Here is a 20,831-nt window from a genome sequence, read left to right on the forward strand (position 1 = left end):
TTCAGTAACTTATAATACTGGGTTTATGAGGAGCATATTCTCAAGAACTTATTATGTTAAGAGTTATGGTTTACAAATAATAAATAAAGATATATCAACATATAAAAGGTGCAGTTATTATCACTTTGCAGAATCTAAATTTCATTTGTTTTGGCATCTTGATTTCTGGAGACCACAAAGAGATGAAAAATAATTACAACAGTTGCAGTATTAAAATGGTGAATAAGACACTCTGAAAAGAATGTTCTGAGACTGTTCTATTCTTGGTACAATGCAATTACAGCCAGCACCAAACTCGACACTGTTTAACTCTCCACATAATATTTTGATTTATCTTGATCCAAAATTCTCAGAGAGGAGGTGCATTTAAGTTACCAGAAAACACTAACTTGGAATTAGGATATATCTTAAAAGCTTATTTGCAGGAAGTACTCTGGCCTTTTTCAGTAGATCACAGAAGCTTGGAAAAACAAATCCCGGAAAAGAATTATTATGTGCCAATTATATAAACAACAAAAAGACTTTGTTAGGTATGAACCAATAAGATTCCTGGCTTTTGAAAACTGTGTCAGACATAATGCAATACCAGCAGTTTAATAATATAAGGAAACCAGAGCAAGAGCTAGAAAATTTAAAGCTAAACAAAAGATTTACAAATTGCCTCTCAATCTAGTCTTATCCCAACATAAAAACTGAGTTCTCTAAAAATTTCAGTATTTGCTTCTTAAAGAAAGGGAACATGAGCATTTATCCTAGTCATTAGAACCCCAGCTAATGATATAGGGGTCTGGACCCTAAGGCACTTTTTATTAAAAATTCTTGATATGACTTTAGGGCAAATCACTTCCTCCTATTGAACTTTCCTTCTCTTCCCCCATTCCTCACCTACACAGGGCATACACAGATTGCTTATACAAAGCTTTACTGTTGTGTTTGAAAAATCATGACATATGGTGAATGAGTTTGTACAACATGGGCTGATTTGAAATGGAAGTGTGCATTTAACTCCACAAGATTTTTAAATTGAGTTCATCTGGTAACTGACCAAATTGACTAAATCCATTTGTTTATTAGATCAACTAAATAAATTTGTTCATTCATCTGCCCTTCCTCCCTTCCTTCTTTCCTTCTTTCCTTCCTTCCTTCCTCCCTCCCTCCCTCCCTTGCACTCACTCTCTCTTGCTTGCTTTTCCTTCCTTCCTTCCTTCCTTCCTTCCTTCCTTCCTTCCATCTTTCCTTCCTTCTTTCCTTCCTTCCTTCCTTCTTTCCTTCCTCCCTTCCTCCCTTCCTTCTGTCCACCTACCCACCCATCCATCTGTCCAGCCATTCGTTCATCCTTCCGTCTGACTGTCCAAACAAGTATTTATTGAGTAGTTTATATGATCCAACCACTATGCCAGCTGCTAAGAATTCAATGGAAAACAAGATAGACTCCCCTGCCCTTGTTGAACTTATATTCTTGGGGTGAACACAAGCAGTAATAAAGAAAAGAATAAATAAAATAATTCCCAATTGTGATTTGTAGTATGAAGAACTTCAACATGGTGTTGTGTTTAATGTTTGGTTTATCTGATTTTCTCAGTTGTCTCAGAGAACAAACATTTGTGAAATTCCCATTATAGAGCTCTTATGAGGCATAGAAAGACAGTTGTGTTATTATTGTTTACCAGCTTATCCCAAAGACATATTTTATTACCAGGTTCCTAACAAGTGTTCAATAAGTTGTTATTATTATGAGTTGCTATCTGCTCTAAAGCATTTACTGTGGTACATGGACTGGTTCTGGCTTACCAACTGTTACTGGTCTGTGATGACATAAGTATGGAAGTTGAGAGTAAGCACTTAGAAATTTGTTTTTATTATCTATTTTTTAAAGTAATGATTTGCAATGGATTGGAAATTAAAACATAAAACAAAACAAAACTGTCTTTTACCACAGATAGTATGAAAAGAACTACTAAAAAACCATTTGCTCAGCTCTCCAGTAAAGAAGGCTAAATGATAAAAAAGAAATAGGAATAATGTAAGGGAAAGGAAATGAATGTTTATTCAGTGTCACCAGATGTCAGGCAGTTTATTCAGCATTTAATTAATGACTTTAGCAATGTTCTGTCTCACTCACAGCACCTTCCTCCAAGTGCTGGATCTGAGCTGACATCAGAACACAGAGTTGGGGCTCCCTGTGGCCCCCCTGGGGCACCCGATCTCCCTTTGCAATGCATGGTGTTCTCACTTCCATGCTATGCTCTTAAGATCTCTAGTTAACATGAATAGTTTTTTTCCTTCCCTTAATATTCTTTTTGCTCTCCAAAATTCTCTTCCTGCCAATCAGGGTGGATATCAGAGTTTGATTTGACAACTGTGCAAGTGCTTATCCACTGAGGAGAGGCAAGGCCCAACCTACCTTCTCTGGGAATATATAGCTCACTGAACTTATTCTTGTTCATTGTCAGGCCTGAACTTGACACTTGCTTAATTTATTAAGGTCAGCATGTAAATATTAGAACTATTGCAAGTTCATTAACTTTCAAGCTCGTCTTTATGTTTGGAACTAGATCAAGCTCTAGGTCCCTGCTTCTGACTTGAGCCCACCCTTGGAAATGATGTGCATTAAGACACTGTATCTTTGCTTTTCCTTGATGCAAAATGGGCATTTTCAACCTTTTGCCATTAGTAAAGGTCAGTGATAAATGAAGCCAGCATCAGGGGTTCAATTCCTTATGGCCAGTTTCTGTATTCTGTTCCAGGGTTGCTCTGCTCTGGATCAATATGGGTCAGAATTGGGAGCATGCAAAAAGATTCAAATGAATAAGTGAAAATCTTCCCCTGGTGATGACAAAAAAAGCAGTTCCCATGTTTTTTATTAAGTATAGTACCAGATTACATTATGGTATGATATTTGTATGTTACAGAAGTAATTCCGTCGTTCTTATATTCTAGGTGGGCCTCTTGGGAAGAACTGGATCAGGGAAGAGTACTTTGTTATCAGCTTTTCTGAGACTGCTGAACACAGAAGGAGAAATCCAAATAGATGGTGTGTCTTGGGATTCAATAACTTTGCAGCAGTGGAGGAAAGCCTTTGGAGTGATACCACAGGTAAGCTGGAAAGACTTAGCTGGGGCAAAAAAGTGACTGAATACATTTTCACGATTATTTGACGCTTGCACTCAAGAATTCACATTTCCCTGCAAAATATCTTTGTTATGTATTGCTGTCATTTTTTTTTTGGCAATGCAGTCTTTTCATAGGAAGAAAAACTATTTCTAAAAGTTTGGAATTCTCTGATGTACAGTTGTTGAAATATTAATAGTTTTGATAGCCTTTCTCAGAAGACATAATCTGCAGCAGGAGTATGGGGCTTTTGTTTTTATCAGCTTTTTTTTCCTGCTTCAGTGGTCTGAGCTCGAAGTTAGCAATCACAGCAGGTTGAGAAATGCTTTGCAAGATATAAAAGATGCTGCTGAAATAACAAACACTTGGAAGCATGAGGTAGGGTGGAATTGAAAATAGAAAGTGTAATGATTGTTTTTTGTTCTTCGAATAGAATGAATCATGTCAGATTAATCTGTAGCTATTTTTTTTAAATGTCACTCTTTGATTTGGGTCACAAAGGATCTTTAGCCTCACTGGCTTAGTGTCATTCTATCTGTGTTATTGTGCAAGAGGACTTCTTACATATGAGAGAAACGGCAACAGCTCCATTTTCAAATGATCTAAATGGAAACCAAGGAATGTCTTTCCTGGGACCAAATCTGAAAGGCATGTGCTGTATACCTACCATCGGTATGATAGTCCCCAGAGTATATATATATACATCTCTATAGGTATATTCACTGTTTTAATGATCCTTTTGCTCCCTTTATACTAATGGGCGCTGAATCCATTTGACAACCATGGTTCTAATTCTCTACTTTCAACACAAAATTAAAATGCCAGCAGCATCTTCAGGTAGATTAACTACAAATCTAGCCTGAGAAAAAAGCTTGTATTTCTTGATAGATTGCATTTGGGGAACATTTGCTCCTTTCAACTAATGAGGCACTAAACACTGTAACTTCTAGACTGATGCTTTTAATTCGTTTGTCTAGACTTTGCCATGGTGCCAAAAGCTTAATCCTGGTTGAACTTTTGAAAAACAATATTGTTTCTTCAGAAAGAAAAAAGGGATTGTCAGATGGTCTAAAGATAAAGAAACACTGGGAATACAAGTATCCCGAGGTGATAGCATCAAGCAAGATAACAATGTTCAGAACACAGAATAGAATCTGGTTGTCTGAGAGGCACGGCTGTTCGGCTGACTCTAAGTCTTCTGGTCTCATTTTTAACTACAATAATGAAGCTTTTGGTTTTTTGTTGTTCTTGTTCACACAAATCTGCCCATTAGAATAAGAAAATCTCTAAAATTAATTCAGTTTCACTGGGAATTCTTTAGTGTATCTGCCATGTGATAGGGAGGTGTGTGTTTGTTTTTATTGTGTGTTCTATTTAGGAAGCTAAATATGCAAGACCTGGAGGAAACCCGAGTGGGCCAGAGTTATGAAAATTCCTTATCTTGCCTTTATGCCAAAGTGAATCTTCCAAACTTGCCTTTATTTCATTTTTCTCTCTTCTATGGCTTCAAGCTTTTTATAAAATAAACAGGAAATACTTTGAGATATGCCTTTAAAAATGTTAGATCGTGCTAATGTAAATGCTTCTCATTATACATGTTTGTGACCCTGGTTTCTGGGACTGTCTCCAAGTATCACAAGGATGTCTATAGACAGAATGTACTATTTCTTCCACAGTGACATCTTGAGAACATTAAGTGAATGCCCTAGAAAGAGAGAAAGAGGGCAAACTCCTCATATCTTTTTAACATCCAAACCAAGAGATGCTTTTTATTTTCCTAACTTTTCTTTGAAAGGTCAAATTAAGTGATTTTTTTCTTTCCTGGAGTTTGATCTTTAAAAAGAAAAGAAGGAAGAAGGAATTAAAAATTCAAGAAGAACTAAATTTTGTTTGCTTTTCTATCTTTTTCTTCCTTCCATTTTGCTAACCTTGCAAGGGCATAGTCCCCCAAGATCTCTGATGTTGAGACATCAGAGATCTTTGGTTCAATTAGTCACTTGTTTTCAGACGCATGAAACAGGGACTTTGAACAAGAAACTTTCCCTCTCCCTCAGTGATCCTGAGACATCAGCTGTAGAATCACAAGATGTCATTATTCTTGCAGTTTTTTTTTTTTTGGTCCTGTTCTTACCTCCTGTCACTAGAAAGCGATCTTGGAGAATGCACCAGCCTGGAAAACAGGGTATTGTGCACATTTGAAGGTAGAACCTTCTTTAATTTGTTCTGCTTTACCTGTGAGCTCTGAGGGCATGGGGAGGAGACAACGGGGCCTATGGTCAGAGTCCCATTGGCTCGGACAATTTGAACACCAAGACTTAAAACCATTTATTAGCCTTGAACCTTGTTAAGCGCTTAATTCATGAAAAACAGAAAAAATAATTTTTAAGCGTATTTTTAAAGCTTCAATGACAAGCTTGAAAGGCTGCAAGCTATTCTGAGGGAATGACTAGGCCTATTCTTGCAATGAGACTTTATGATCCAAAAATAATCCATGCCCATGTATGACTTCCACCACAGAGTTGGAACATCTTTTGCTGTGAGAGATATCAGATAGGCCAAAACATGTATCTGTAGATCCAAACAATGAAATTGGGAGTGCAGCAGTTCTCATTCAGTTTAACAATAATTAACAATTTAATAATTAGTTAGTAAACTCTTTCTATGTGCTTAAAACTATGAGCACTATAGATTCTATAGTTATGTAAAAGATATTGAGGTCCCAGTCCAACCTACGAGCTTCCAATGAGAAGCTCAAAATAGTTGGGTCAAGGTACAGACTCATCAGGGTGTGCTGTGGGTAGTTAGGAGAGAACATCCAGCCCCAAGCCCTGTTGTCACTACTTCCACCATGTCACTGTATCCTTCCTTCTTTTCTACTCCCACTGCTGTGCTTCTCTTCTCATCTTCTTCACATCTCTCCATTATATGTTGCACACAAGTTAAACTTTTGAGGCAACATTCTGATTTTGTGATTTGCCAAGTCAAAAAGCTTTTAGGAAAACCTTTCTTCACTGAATAAAGTCCAGATTCTTCAATTTGTGGTTTAGGTCCCTGACAATCAGGTCCCAGCCCAACCTTTCCAGTCAGATCCACCACTCTTTATATCTGGGCAGCTTTAGGTTTCAGTTAAGCTGGACTTCCTGTTCCATGAAAGATACCTCAAATTTTTCTCTCATTTCCTCTGTTCATGCCCTTCTTCAGTCTGAGATGATCTTCCTTCACCATAGTCCCTTTGCCATCTCAAATGTTAAACTCTGCCAGGTGGCCTTTCTGACTCCCTCCCTTCTCCCATTAATCCTGACTCGAACTTCAGGTTTCCACTCCCACATCCCAGTCCCAGATGGGATCTAGAATTTTGTTTATAAATCTCTGCTGGCACTTCTCCATGAATTTTATTAGAATTATCTGTGTATTTGTTTAATTTCCACTCAGTATTATAAATACTTTGCAGACATTCTAGTTAAAAAAGCAAGATTTAAACACAAAATCATCAACAATCAAAGAAGACTAGCAAAAAGAATATAATAGAAATGCTAACTAAAACATAGATTTTTTTTCCTTACTAATTTTTCTCTCTCTTATATAACACATAACACAGTAGGTTGCATGGTAGAAAATCAATATACATTGTTTTATGCTGAGGCCCTAAATGCTTGATATCTTTTACAAGAGACTGTGGTTCTACCAGTATCTGGATTTTACTAGCTGTGTAATCTTAGGCAAGTTATTTAATTTCTCTGAGTTTCAATTTCGTTGTCTGTAAAATGGATATAATGGTAGCAACTACTTCATTGGGTTTTTGTGAAGATTAAATGAGTCAAGTAACAAGTAGATGTACTTAGACTACTCCTTGGCACGTAGTAAGTACAATACACTGTGCTACGGTGGTAGTTACTGTTATTTATAGCTCCTTGAGGACAGGGGATCGTGTCTCCTTCATCTTTGTGTTGGATTGGAAATATGCTTTAGGAATGAACAGATAAGTATGGACAATTTCACAAAGAAGGTGATAATTAAGGAGGGCCATAAAGGGTCATAAAGTTTGTAGGTTTTAGAAAAGTTCAGGGCTGGGAGTTATGGAGACAATATTTCAGGATCCAAGACAGGGATATTATGAACAAGTACAGAGATGGGAACTTGAAAGAGTTGGAGGCAAAGGGCAGAGGTGGTCACATGTTAGGGAGTATTAGGAGAGAGAGGGAAAGACTTGACTAGTCCTGAAATGGCCCCATGAGGAATGGCTTGACTCTTCTTGAGCTAGGAAGAGGATGGTGAAAGGGTACAAGTCTATGCTGCTGTTGGCAGCATGTGGAGAGTGGACTTCAGGTAGGCAGAATGAGAAGCGGGGAGATGGGCTAAGAAACTCTCCAGCTGTGATGTGATAAGAGCCTGGACTACAATGGAGAGGACAGTGTGGCTGGAGTGCCGAATTCAAGGAAGAAGAGAGAACTAACTAGTGTGGATATTAGTGCAACACAATATTACTATTTCTGAGACTAAAAATTGGAAATTTTTGATAGTTTGGTCAGAACTGGAAATCATTTTTTTAATGCTATCTCTGAAAAAGTGAATACTAAAAAGTTGTAGTATAAGAGGTTGTGAAATATTAAATGTTACAGGAAACAATAATTTGAACATCTTACATGCAATTATTTACATACAAATAAATGATATGTACATTAACATAAAGTTATTATCTGTTTCTTATAAACCTTAAACATTTTTGATGAATAAGTACTTTATTTACCTTGTTCTCATTAATTGCTATTCTTAGAAGCAAAGAAATACTTTTTTTTTTTAGACATTCTATAATGCAACCTTATGATCTTGATTTGTTCAAATTGGATGGATTTTCATTGTACAGATTCAACTTATAATAAAATTTTGCAGACATTGCCAAAAGGTGAGATCATAGCCACTGTGATGCTTATAAGCATTTGTGCCACATTTTAATAGAACTGTACATGGTATATATATATATATTTCCCATCTCAGTCAAAACAATACAGCACTATATACATAAGGATGAGTCATTCCTCCCACTTATTTAATTTATACTACATTCAATCACCACAGAAGCCAAATTGCTGTTTTGTTTTTCATTTGACGTCCATGGCTAATGCATAATACCTGTTGCAGTGATGTATGACCAGCTCTGTGCTCGGCTATCTCCACTGTGTTGAGGAGTCAGCTTCAGGAAAGAGATTAGGCAGGCAATGAACAATAGGGCACTCTGTTCTTCCTTGAGGCCTAAGAATTGCCCTTTATACTATACATACATGACGTTAAATAAATATCAAATATTTGCACATCCTAATTTTCCTATTGAAGAACAGTTTCTTAAAAGAGAGAGAGAGTATCATTGTGATTTATAGTTTCAAATGTGTTTTTTGCTGCACTATCGGACTGACTGTGCCACCTTGGCCAAGTCATGTAACTTCTCAGGGCCTTGGCTGTTTCATTTGTAAACCAGGAAAAAGGATGTAGGTGACCTCCAAGGACCTCTCAGCTTTAGAGATGAGTTTGTGGAAACTTCAAACAGTTTGGAAAACGGAACTAAGAGACCTACTGCAACCCGTGGAAGCAAGAGAGTGCCAGATACTGTTTTTAAGTCAAGAATGGAATGTTTGATTAATTGTATGAAATTGAATTCTCACTGAACCAGTTCATTCACTTATTTTTTTTAAATTAAAATTAAAGTATTACTTTAATGCTAGACAATAAACTGTAAACAAAAGGCCTACAGAATTTCTGAATGATATCAAATCCACTATATCTAAAACTTGTGGATGTCTCATTTCAAAAAATAGCTTTCTTCCTTCATAATTTTGAATATATATCTATTTTAAACAAAATTTATTAATATATAATATATTGTCATACATTTGATAAATATTATATGTAAACTATAGGCTACTATGAGAAAAAGTTAGGCATACCATTTCTCAAGCAGTTGTAAAGAAAGATCAAAGTTTTAATGGGTGGTTAGTATTATTCCTTAAAAGACTGTGGGTTGTAGTAGCTGTTCTTCCAGAAGGAAGAAAAATAATATGTGCTGAACTCTGACAATGATGTTTTTATATTTTTACTTCTTATCTTCACCTCAGCCCATTTATTCATTCAGGGAGCATTTATTGAACATATACTCTATACAAAGTCCATGAGCTAATGACAAGGTACACAGCAAAGTTATGGTCTAGGAGAAGAGATGGACATGAAAAACAAAATGCTTACGAATGCATATATAATTTTAATACTCCCTATAAGCTATGAAAGTAAAGTATAGATATTATGATATTATATATTGGGGGACTTTATTTGGTTTTGAGGATCAGGAAAAATGCCTGAGGAAGTGACATTTAATTTGAGACCTGAAGGATTTAGTTGGCCGTGGGAAGAAGGTAGGGGATGAGATTTCCAGGCAGGGAGAATAGTGTGTGAAGAAACTGAGGCAGTGAAAGAGAGCCATGTGGCTGGAGTGAAAAAGGGAAGGGAGTAGATAAGGGCCCTAACTGAGCCAGAAGTGGAAGGGGCTGAATCATGTAGGTCTGTAGGCTGTCTTGAGGATTTTACATTTTGCCCTGAGTGTAATGGAAAGCCACTGGAGGTTTTTAAAAAGATTAATGGCATGATCCAATACTTGAACAGCAGTCCTCCCCTTATCCATGGGGGGTACGTTCCAGACCCTCATCGGATGCCTGAAACCACAGATAATACCGAGCCCTATATATATGATGTTTTTTACTATGCATTCACACCTATAATAAAGTTTAATTTATACATTAGAAACAGTAAGAGATTAACAACGATAATGAATAATAAAATAGAACAATTATAACAATATACTGTAATAAAAGTTATGTAAATATGTTCTCTCTCTCTCTCAAAATATCTTATTGTACTGTACTCACCTTTCTTCTTCTTGTGATGATGTGAGATGATAAAATGCTTACCTGATTAGAAGAATTGAGGTGAATGACCTAGGCATTGTGACGTAGCATTAGGCTACTATTGACCTGACAATACTATTGACCTGACAATCAGAGGGAGGATCGTCTGCTTCTGGACCACGATTGACCGCGGGTAACTGAAACCATGGAAAGAGAAACTGTGGATAAGAGGAGACTACTGTAGTGATTGCTTTGGTTGCTAAATGAGAATGGACTGGAAGGGAGGCAAGAGCGAAAGGAAAGAAATCAATTAGGAGGTTCTTGCAGTGTTCCAGAGAGAGAGATTGGTGGCTTGAATTATGTGGTGGCAGCAGAGATAGAGAAATAAACGGATTTGAGATACATTTGAGAAAACAATCCACAGGACTGATGATTGATTCCATTTGGGAGGATCACGGAGAAAGATAAGTCATGGATGATTCCAAAGTTTCTGGATTGAGGAAATGAAAGTGCCATATATCAAACTGGGAAAGCCTAGAGGTAGAGTAGGTTTGAGAAGAAGAGTGGCATTTCTCCATTTTACAGTGAGAGCACTGAGGCTCAAAGAGGTTGGGTTTCTGTTTGTAGATATACCTCCCAGGCCAGAGCTGCATCACTACTGCATCTTTGCAAACCACGTTGCCTTTAATAACTTCTGTGTCTGCTTTGATGTTGTGACACCTTTGGCCTCCACCTATAGTCCTCCAGAATAATGGCATTATTCCATTTGGCCAAAGTAAAATTTCTTATTGTGCTGTCCCATTCAATGTGTAAGTGTCCTTGAAAATTACAAAGACACGGTAGCCCGTATAAAACCCTTCAACTCAGGTCCTGCATAGGAGGAATAAGCTAGCCTTTCAATTTACAGTGCAGGAACTGAGCCTGTGGCCAGAGGGATGGATAGCAGTGCTTAAATAAAGACCATGCTGCTGAGCACTGATGGGCCCTTTATGGACCCATCAGGCTGCTCCTGCCTAACTTTTCATCTTTCCTGAGCTCCAGATCAGCAATAAAAACTGGCCTGCACAGGACTTGAGGCATTTTTCTGTGGTGATGAGGAACATAGGTTTGGAGAAAAACATCTTTGGGTTTGAATTCCAGCTCTACTGTCTACTAGTGAAGTGACCTTGGGCAATTCACTTAACTTCTCCCAGCTGTGGTTTCTTCCTGTGGAATAATAGGATCTATTTCATTAGTTGATATGAAGCTGAAAAGAGAGAATGCACGTAAAGAGCCTCACCTGGCACGTGGTGAGCCAGCCGTAAACTGGAGCTCTGGATTCCAACCACTTAGTTCCCAGCGGAGATAACTTTTCTGAAGCACATAATATGTTGTCTGATACATGGTAAACCTTCACAGTTGTCACTTGCTGTCTTTCTCAATGATGCTAGAAACCTTTTATATAAAGAACCACAGTATTAAAAGAAAAAGTGTTAAAAAAGGAAATGGCAAAATTCTGTTGGCAAACCTTTGAACTTTAGATACTAAATAAACCCAATTGCTTAAATAATGAATTGACTCGAGTTCTCAAAACCACTTCTTGTTTAATTCTCTAGTTGATCAGAAATCCCCGATAATGCCTTTTGTCTGCTCTCTTAGCTTATTTGGAGATTACTTTCATTTACTGGAATGAAAATGGAAGCTTGGAGGAGGATGCATAAATACATCCATCATATCTTATGATCTTATGAGTCATATATTCATCTCATATGTACTTCTGTAAAGTAAAGTAGGCACCCCTTAGGAATATGATTTTGATGCAAGTTAAGAAATACCAGCATTAGCCTTCTTGTTGCCCACTCCAGCAGGTTCCTGAGATATTTGGCAACAACTTTATTCTTTAAGCCATAAATTATGCCCCAAAGAATGAGGTCTCTAAGGTGGCCCTCCTTGAACTTGCCAGCTGTGGTGAGGCACAGACATCATTAATCTGGAGTAGACTTGGCTTGTGCAGTTCCTTACAGATCTGATGGGCTCTGAGCATTCTCTCTCAGTCTAAGGAAATTTGTGAAAACTAAAACTTCAAGAAATTTAGTTCTTGGGGCCGGCCGGCCCCGTGGCGTAGTGGTTAAGTCCAGTGCACTCCACTTTGGCAGCCCAGGTTCGCGGGTTCGGATCCTGGGCACAGACCTTCACCACTCATCAAGCCATGTTGCAGTGGCGACCACATACAAAATAGAGGAAGACTGGCACAGATGTTAGCTCAGGGCTAATCTTCCTCAAGCAAAAAAGAAAAAGAAAGAAATTTAGTTCTTAATTCTCTTTACTGGATGTTATTACCCAAAGGCAAAAGAAAAAAAGCAAAGAAAGAATTATTCTGAATGTTAACATCAAAAATATTTTTCAGTTCACCCATATGCACAAAGAGAGAACTAAATATTATCATTATTGCATCAGCATTTCCCAGTGAGACAGCTATTTTTCAATAAAACTTTTTTTAGTCATATAGGCAGATCTAAGTAGACAGTAATGTGGCAAGCGGAGTGTCTTAGGGTGATAGTTGCGCAGTGCTCCTTGCGGGGAATTAGATTGCCATTTTGTCACTTCACAGGATCAATCTCATCTGCCTCCCTTCCCTTCTGTAACATGAATTCGGTTAAACAAATCTTTGATTTCTGCTCTTTCACTGATTTCTAAGTTGTGGCCTTCTCCTGTGCCTGTCTGGTTGTGTAAGTAGAAGTGTTCCTTGGCTTATAGACCAGATGAACATGTGTGGTGTTTAAATAAGTGTCTGTGAATTAAAACAGTTTCAAAACCCCCTAGGAAGCTGGGTTTAGAAAAGAAATCCAAGGAAAAGACGGTAACAAAATAGGAACTTGCTCTAACAAGTTAATTATAACTCATAAATGTATAATTTTCTGTTTAATTTTATATTTGCTTATAATAAGGAATATTGCTAGGAATAAAAAAATTTAATTTCCCACAACTTACAGTGACCTTAATTTCTTTATCCTAAGGACATTGGAATTAGACAAGTGTTCACAGGGGGCTTCAAATGTAGTTGTAATATTTTATTTCTTAAAAAAAGATACAAAGCAAATATGATAAAATTTTAAAATTTAAGAAAACTGGATGGTAAGTACATGGGTGTTTGTTATGTTATTTTAAAATATTTTTTTCTGCTTGAAATATTTCACAATAAAATAAGGGAAAAATACAAAGATGTTTAGGTTATTCATACTTTCCTCATTTGTTCTTTGTTGCTATAGAAAGTATTCATCTTTTCTGGAACATTTAGAAAAAACTTGGATCCCTACGGACAGTGGAATGATCAAGAAATATGGAAAGTTGCAGATGAGGTAAGGGTGTTAACTGAAATAATTTGGAAAAGGTAGCTCATACACACGAGTGATTGTCATCGCTGAGATAATTTTACATGCTTACCTTTGTGCTTGTGTGTGTGTGGAACTTTAAAATGGAGCACTTTAATATATACCTGGAGCACCCAGTACTTTGGATTGGATCTACCCCTCTCCTCAGTGGTAAGTCTCCAACTGCCAGGCCCCAGAGATAGCATTACTTAGTCCTTCTTTCCTACCGATGTGCGTCAATGACACCTGAACTAGGAGAGACCCAGGTCCCTCTGGCACACCAGGATTATTCTTGACACAAAGGATCATCTCTCCACACCTTCTTATCTACTCCCTGTCTGGGTCCTGAAGCTTTCCCATCACAAGGAAGAAGCTTTGGTTGACACAATATACTTCTCTGGGAAGCATGGGTTTAGCACAGAAGGATGATGATCGTTCTAGAGCATTTGCAGATGACTGGAGTCTTCTGTGGAAGTCACCAGGAGTCAACTGCCTTCAGGGGATATGGCTGTGAGCACTTCCAGGCAAAATGCCACGTGACCTAGATGTGGCATACTCCATCCCTTGCGGTCATTAGGATACTGTGTAGGAAATATACGGATTAAGATGGAATCAAAATTTCTAAACAACACCTTGTATTTACCCAACCGGTGGTTCCTTATAATTGAAGGCATTATATGGAGAATTTAGGGTTGGGGGAGAGCTAGAATGAAATTCTTGGCTCCCTTAACAGAACACCCTAGCTGTAAACTGATAATTCTTGGCATACAAGTATTCTATTAAAGAAAAGGGGAACATACATTGTTCTCTTTCATTAAATTTGAGGTTTAAGTCCAAAGCTCTAGATGATGGCAGACAACGATTATGGGACCAAAGAATGTTGGGATTCAAAGTTCTTCTTAGAGAACAACTTTATTCCACTGTTTCCCACATTTTTGATCCTTATTTTAACCCAATTCTTTTTATCCCAAATGTTCTTTTCTTTTCTGCCTCCCTTCAGAGTGGATTTTGCCAGGAATTTTGAAATACTTGTGAGTGTTAAACACTCACTCATTGAGTGCCCAACCTTAACGTGCCCCTAATAAAATACAGTTAGATTAACCGTTTTCATTATCAAAGTTTCCTTATTACCCAACAAACAGGGGTTTTAAAGAAAATATTAACCAAATTGCAAGTGACACATTTTAAGATCTTTGATGTGACTTCAGAGAATGAACTATAGGAACACAGTGTGGTGGGAGAGAAACTTGGGAAGGAAGACATTAGACTTTATAAAACCTGCAAGTATTGCCAAGTCGGAATAAAATTTACAGGAAATCAGGATCATAAAGTAATCTGAAATTTTAAAAGACATGGTTAAGATTTTAAGTACCAATGTAAGGCAAAAAATTTACTTGTTTAGATTTTTATTTGATCTCCTCATATTTAGGTATATCTTTTTAGTGATCCTCTTTTTAATAATTTGTCATGCATGAACAGAGATGCTGCTGCTGTCCTTACATTCACGTCATGTGCTTTGAGTTAGTAGGGATAAGTTTTTGTTGAGGAGGCCTGAGAATAGCATACAAACAAATAAGCAACAGCTCAGAGAATCAGAAAAGGCCTTGGTTTAAAAGTTACAGGGTCTGGGCTTTAGTTCCAAATCGTTAATCGTATAACTTATCTAAACAGGAACATTTAGAGGTGTGTCGACCTCAAATCTGGATAGGATACTGGGAAAGAAGGTGTAAATCAGGATGGTCTGGGGCAAACCAGGATGTATGTCATCTCACCTAGTCCTCTCTGTGACCTTGGTGTGACTCGTGTCTCTAGAAGGAAATGAACTGAGTAACAGCAGATAGCCAAATACCTGAATCTTATCCCAACGGCACCTCCTACCTAATTCCCGTTTCCATCAAATGAAAATCAGAAGCACATGCAACGACAGTGCCAGGACAAGCAACACTTTATTCCTCGCTTGGATTTGGACCCACACTCCAGTGTGAAACCTCATCCTTGCTAATCTGGACTAGATTGTGTGAAGCCATGAGGATCGTGCCTAGTTATTAGCTCTAAGGCTTAGAAGCAAAGCTGGCCCAGACAGCTTCCTTTCCCTTTGTGCCCTAGGCCCACACCTTCATCTTGGCCTTCTGTGCCTTATCATTCTGTGGATGAATTTAAAGCAAGTCCAAGGGAGGGAAAGAGTTTCTATCTAAGACCTACAATTGAGATGGTCTAATTTCCCCATCCCAAAATGACTCAGGGCCAGATAGCTTCTCCCCAGGAGCACTGACTTTACCAGCTGTGTAGACCAAAGTGAATCTCAAAAGAGACTGAATCCCAAGGCGGGAGGGGGAGGAAGACCCCTAGCATTGTGGTCCAATAAACTGGCAGGGTTGTTATAACTTTTCAGGCTTATGCATATAATAAGCCCAGCCCAATGCCTGGCAGTAGTAGGTACAGAGTAAATGTTAACTATTTAATCATATTTCCATCCGGTCTTCACCTGGCCATCTCTTAAACATTGTTGTTTGACAGAATCCTAATTCTTGTCTTATTTTACTTATTCTTCCTGGGAAATTTCATGCATGCTTTTGTCTCTAACTAATACTTCAATGCTGGTGACTCCTAAATCTGCCTGTTCCCAGAGCTTCCAATGTGACATCTCAGCTTGGGCAAGCTCCTTGTGTCCATATAAGTGAGTGTCTTTTCTTCCCCACCCACACAACTGTCCTGTGTTCCTAATCCAGCAAATGGCATCACCACCCACCACCCACCCAGAGCTAAGACCTGGGACTCATCTGTGACTCCTGATTTTTCCACCTGTCTCCACATATCAAGTCCTGTCAAGGATCTCTTCTGCAGATATCTAGAATGTATTCACTTTTCTCCATCCCCACCTGACACCACTACTAATTCTTGTGTAGTTGTTTTTTTTTTTTTTTTTTTTTTTTTGCTGAGGAAGATTCACCCTGCGCTAACATCTATTGCCAATCTTCCTCTCTTTTTGCTTGAGGAAGATTAGCCCTGAGCTAACATCTGCGGCAATCTTCCTACATTTTGCATGAGGGTCACCACCACAGCATGGCTGGTGAGTGATATAGGTCCATGCCTGGGATCTGAACCTGTGAACTCGAGCTGTTGAAGTGGAGCACACAGAACTCTAAGCACTCAGTTATGAGGCCGGCTGCTTATGTGGATTTTTGAAATAGGCTCCTGGCTGGTTTCCCTCTCATTGGCTCCCTGCAGTTCATTCTGCTCTTTGCAGCTCTGGTGATCTTTCTAAACCCTGCATCTGATCACTTGTTTCTCCCCTCCTTATGGCTCCTTATTGCCCTTTGGAAAAAGTCCACCCTGCTTAAGGTGACTTATAAGGTCCTTCATGATTTTGTCTTTGCCTGCCTCTCTAAACTCACTCCCCAATCTCCCCCACTTACCATGATCCAGGTATACTGAATTTCTTTGGTTTCTCTAAGGCACCATGTACTCACTGTTCTCCAGAGGGTTTTTCACATGCTCTGTACCTGGGAAGCCCTGCCAGCCCTTCACTGCCTGCTCCTACTCATCATTCAGGCCTCTCTTTACATATCCCTTCTTCCCAGAAACCTGCCCTGATGCTCCAGGTCTGAGGGAGGAGCCCTCATAGGTGTATCCTATACCCCCACCCCTTTCACAGCTTTCTTCACACGGGATAGAGATTTACCTCTTAACTTGTCCATATCCCTCACTGCATTGTAAGTTCCCTGAGGGCAGGGATGATGTCCTATTCACTGTGGTATTTCCTGTGCTTAGAGTAGTGTTGGGCACATGGATGGTCTTCAACAAATATTGATTGATTGAATGATTTGATTCATTTATTTAAATGAATAAATAAATGATGCATGTGTAATAGCCTTGTGATTGATATACAACTGGTGTTACCATTAGCACTGAGGGTACTGAGCCTTGAGAAGACTGAGGGACTTGGCTGACATTGATGGTGGATGAGGAACAGCTGCATCCCTTGACTTCGGGTTCACAGGCTCTTTCACAACAGCGAGCCGTCTCAGTGTCTAAGTAGCATGTCTGTTGGTTTCAGAATAAGGGCTTTTTTGGTAATTGTTTGCTTTTTAGATTACTTAGAAAATAGTTTCCTTCCTTACACGTTGATAGTCAGGTAAGTTATTTTAGAGAGCAATATAAATAGCAGAAATAGTGACCTTTAAGTTTAGAATTTGCCCTGGAAAACCTGCAGAGTAGCAAAAGGAGTGTCTAAAGGAGTTGACAGTGTCTATTTTTATAACTGCTGACTAATGGACTGTTCACAATTCACTTTTCTGATTTTTTTCATGTTTCCTTGTCACAAGAGCAAACTCTTGCTCCATAATGACATTTCAGAGTGCAGCAACAGCAAAAGTCAACATTTTGAAGAAAATGCCTGGTCCTTTACAGACTGTAATACATTTTTTTAGTTTGATATTCCACAAAACAAAATTTCTTCTTTGTAAATAGCAGTTTGGAAGTAGATGTGATTTATTAGCTCAACCACATAAATCTGGCAAATTTTCTTGTCCTCAAGTTCTTTATATCCATAAACCATTGATGCTTTTATAGTAAAAATAATATTATATTGGGAGTATATATGTATGTGTGTATGTATATGTGCATGTATTTATACTTAAAGGATTCTGCTGCTAAAGACCACTAAATTAGATGATCTCTATAGCACTTTCTCTTTCAGTTCTTTTTTTTCCCTGGTAGCCCCCACTTATCTCTTTAAACTGTAATTTCCCACTTATTATTTTTCTCCCCACCTGTACCATGAATTCCTTCAAGGCAGAGCCTAGTGTTGTTCATCTTTGAATCCCCAGGTCTGCTGTGGAGCCTGGAATTTAATAAATTCTCATTAAGAGTCTGTTAAGGAATCCATGACTAAGCAGTCATTTACATCCAAACAATTAGGAGGCTAATTTAAACCATTTTTATCAGCACATAGAGTTGGTAACAATAACTTTGTATCTTTTAAAAAACAATTACCAGGGGCCAGCCTGGTGGCATAGTGGTTAAGTTCAGTGTGCTCCACTTCGGCAGCCTGGGTTTGCGGGTTTGGATCCCAGGTGCGGACCGACACTGCTCATCAAGCAATGCTGTGGTGGCGACCCATGTACAAAATAGAGGAAAATTGGCATAGATGTTAGCTCAGGGCCAATCTTCCTCAAGCAAAAAGAGGAATATTGGCAATGGATGTCAATTCACCACCAATCTTCCTCACCAAAAAATAAATAAATAAATAAAATTAAAAAATAAAAATAAAAAACAATTACTAGTCTATCTTGCTTCCCAGTTTCTCGCCAAAGCCTATCATAATATCTGGCAGAAAATAGGTAATTAATAAATTTGTTAAATGTTCACTGACTTCAAAATTTAAAGGTTTACTAACTTTTCTTGACCTATCTCTAGTGAATATGATTTTAAAAGATTTTTACTGTACTTGGCAGTGAGTAAAACAGAGAGACAGGAATGTTGCAAAATACACCCTAGATTGATCAGTCTCACTGTCATTCCTTTCTTACAGTTTGTTCTCTAAATATTGACAGTGATATATATTTATGTGCTTAATTATTTACTTGTAGTAAAGCAATAGTTTCATTTGGGTAAAAACACACACTTTGCACAGCTGTTTATCACAGGGAAGTGCAAAGTATAACAGTAAAGTAGCTTTCTTTTGGTAAGGCCTTAGGAAATTAGTGTATGATTGGTGTGAGTCTAAAGGGAGAATACATGCTACAACATTCTTACCAAAATCTCAACCTTGTTACTAGGATATGATGTAAATTAATAGTATTGCAGTACGTCCTGCTACCTTACTTCCCAAGGCGATGTGTGAAGGGAAAGTCTTACAAATCTTATTGTCATACCAAGGTAGTGTTTCAGTGAGCAGGCCCATGTCCTTGGAATTTCCCAGGCTCCAACAATGTTAACAGTTACCGTGGATTAGGTGCTTATCCTGTGCCACATTCTGTGACATCATCTTTCCACAAATTATCTCATTTAATCCTCATTATAGGCTTTTAAAGTCTATACAATTATTTTCCCCATTTTTTTCAGGTGAGGTACGTGAGACTTAAGTAACACACCTGACATCATCAGCGAATGAGTGGTGGCGTGCAGATTCAAAGCCACTTCTGTTTGACTCAGAGCTCTGATCTTTTTTTTTTTTTAAAGATTTTATTTATTTTATTTTTCCCCCCAAAGCCCCAGTAGATAGTTGTATGTCATAGCTGCACATCCTTCTAGTTGCTGTATGTGGGACTCAGCCTCAGGATGGACGGAGAAGTGGTGCCTCGATGCGCACCCGGGATCCGAACCCGGGCCACCAGCATCGCAGCGCGCGCACTTAACCACCAAGCCACGGGGCCGGCCCTCAGAGCTCTGATCTTTAATCTGTACTTTTCTTGATATTTAATTTGACTTAAAAAAAATCTTCAAATGTTACTGATTGATCTGAAATAAAATACTGACATCTCTATCAGTGTTAAGGAACTTCTAATTTTATAATTTGATTTTTAAGGGGTTTTAGAGAGTCTTAATGATGAGAAAACAGAGGAACACAGGCAGGCCAAGTGACTTGTTCTAGATCACACACTATGTTGCAGAGCTAGAACCCAGCACTCATTCACTCATCATTTGTCATTCTTTCTTAAGTTTGGATTCATTTATCGTTCATCAAAACTGTGTTTGTTTTATTTGGCCACCATTCTAGAAACTCAGTACATATTTGAATTGTTGAATGAATGAATGACTGTGTTGAATGAATTCATTGTTGAATGAATGAATGACTGTGTTGAGGCTGACAATGCTCCCAGTATTGGCACTGGGGACCCAGAGCTAAGGAGCACATGTCTTTACCCTCAAGAAGCTGACAGTCTAACGGGGGAAACTGCACAAACACTACCATGATTAGTGGCCTGACTGCCCTAAAGGATGATCAGAGATATCCAGAAGGGTACTCCAGGCTAAGCAATGGCACAAACCTGAGAAGGTCAAGGTGTATAGGGAAACTACAGGCTGGAAGTAAAAGTGGAGGAGGCTTGATTCTGGATGCCTTGTATGCCATGTGAGGGAGCTCAGTTTTATTCTGTCAGGAAGAGAACTACCATAGGATTTAAACAGAGAAATGATATGGTCAAACCTGTATTTTAGAAGGATCCCTGGAGTATTTGTGTGGTGAATTAACAAATCGACCACTTAGGATTTACAGTATGAAGCTTAAGAGATAATGATGGCTTGGACTAGGGTCGCTAGGGTTAGCAAAGAGGAGAAGGATTTAACGAGTATTTGGAAGATGTCTGGGGCTGGAGATAAAGATTTGAAAAATCATTAACTTTTTGGTGGTAGGTGATACCCTAAGAATGAATGAGATCTCAGAAGGAGAGTTTGGAGAGTTGGGTAGGAGGAAGAGTAATATTCAAGGGGCAGGAAGAGGGAGAGTTGCCCACACATGATAAGAAGAAGAAATGGT

General features: G+C 38.4%; 1 protein-coding gene across 1 annotated transcript in view; it reads left to right on the forward strand.

Annotated features, from left to right (window-relative positions):
* The window catches only part of CFTR (CF transmembrane conductance regulator), a 168,865-nt gene that overhangs the window by 143,585 nt on the left and 4,449 nt on the right, over positions 1-20,831 (forward strand). The window contains exons 23-24 of the mRNA XM_058528911.1: positions 2,941-3,096; positions 13,250-13,339. Of these exons, the coding sequence (XP_058384894.1) occupies positions 2,941-3,096; positions 13,250-13,339 (246 nt within the window). The remainder of the gene's footprint in view (positions 1-2,940; positions 3,097-13,249; positions 13,340-20,831) is intronic.

The sequence above is a fragment of the Diceros bicornis genome, chromosome 3 (genome assembly GCF_020826845.1).
Source record: "Diceros bicornis minor isolate mBicDic1 chromosome 3, mDicBic1.mat.cur, whole genome shotgun sequence".
Taxonomy (NCBI): Eukaryota; Metazoa; Chordata; class Mammalia; order Perissodactyla; family Rhinocerotidae; genus Diceros; species Diceros bicornis.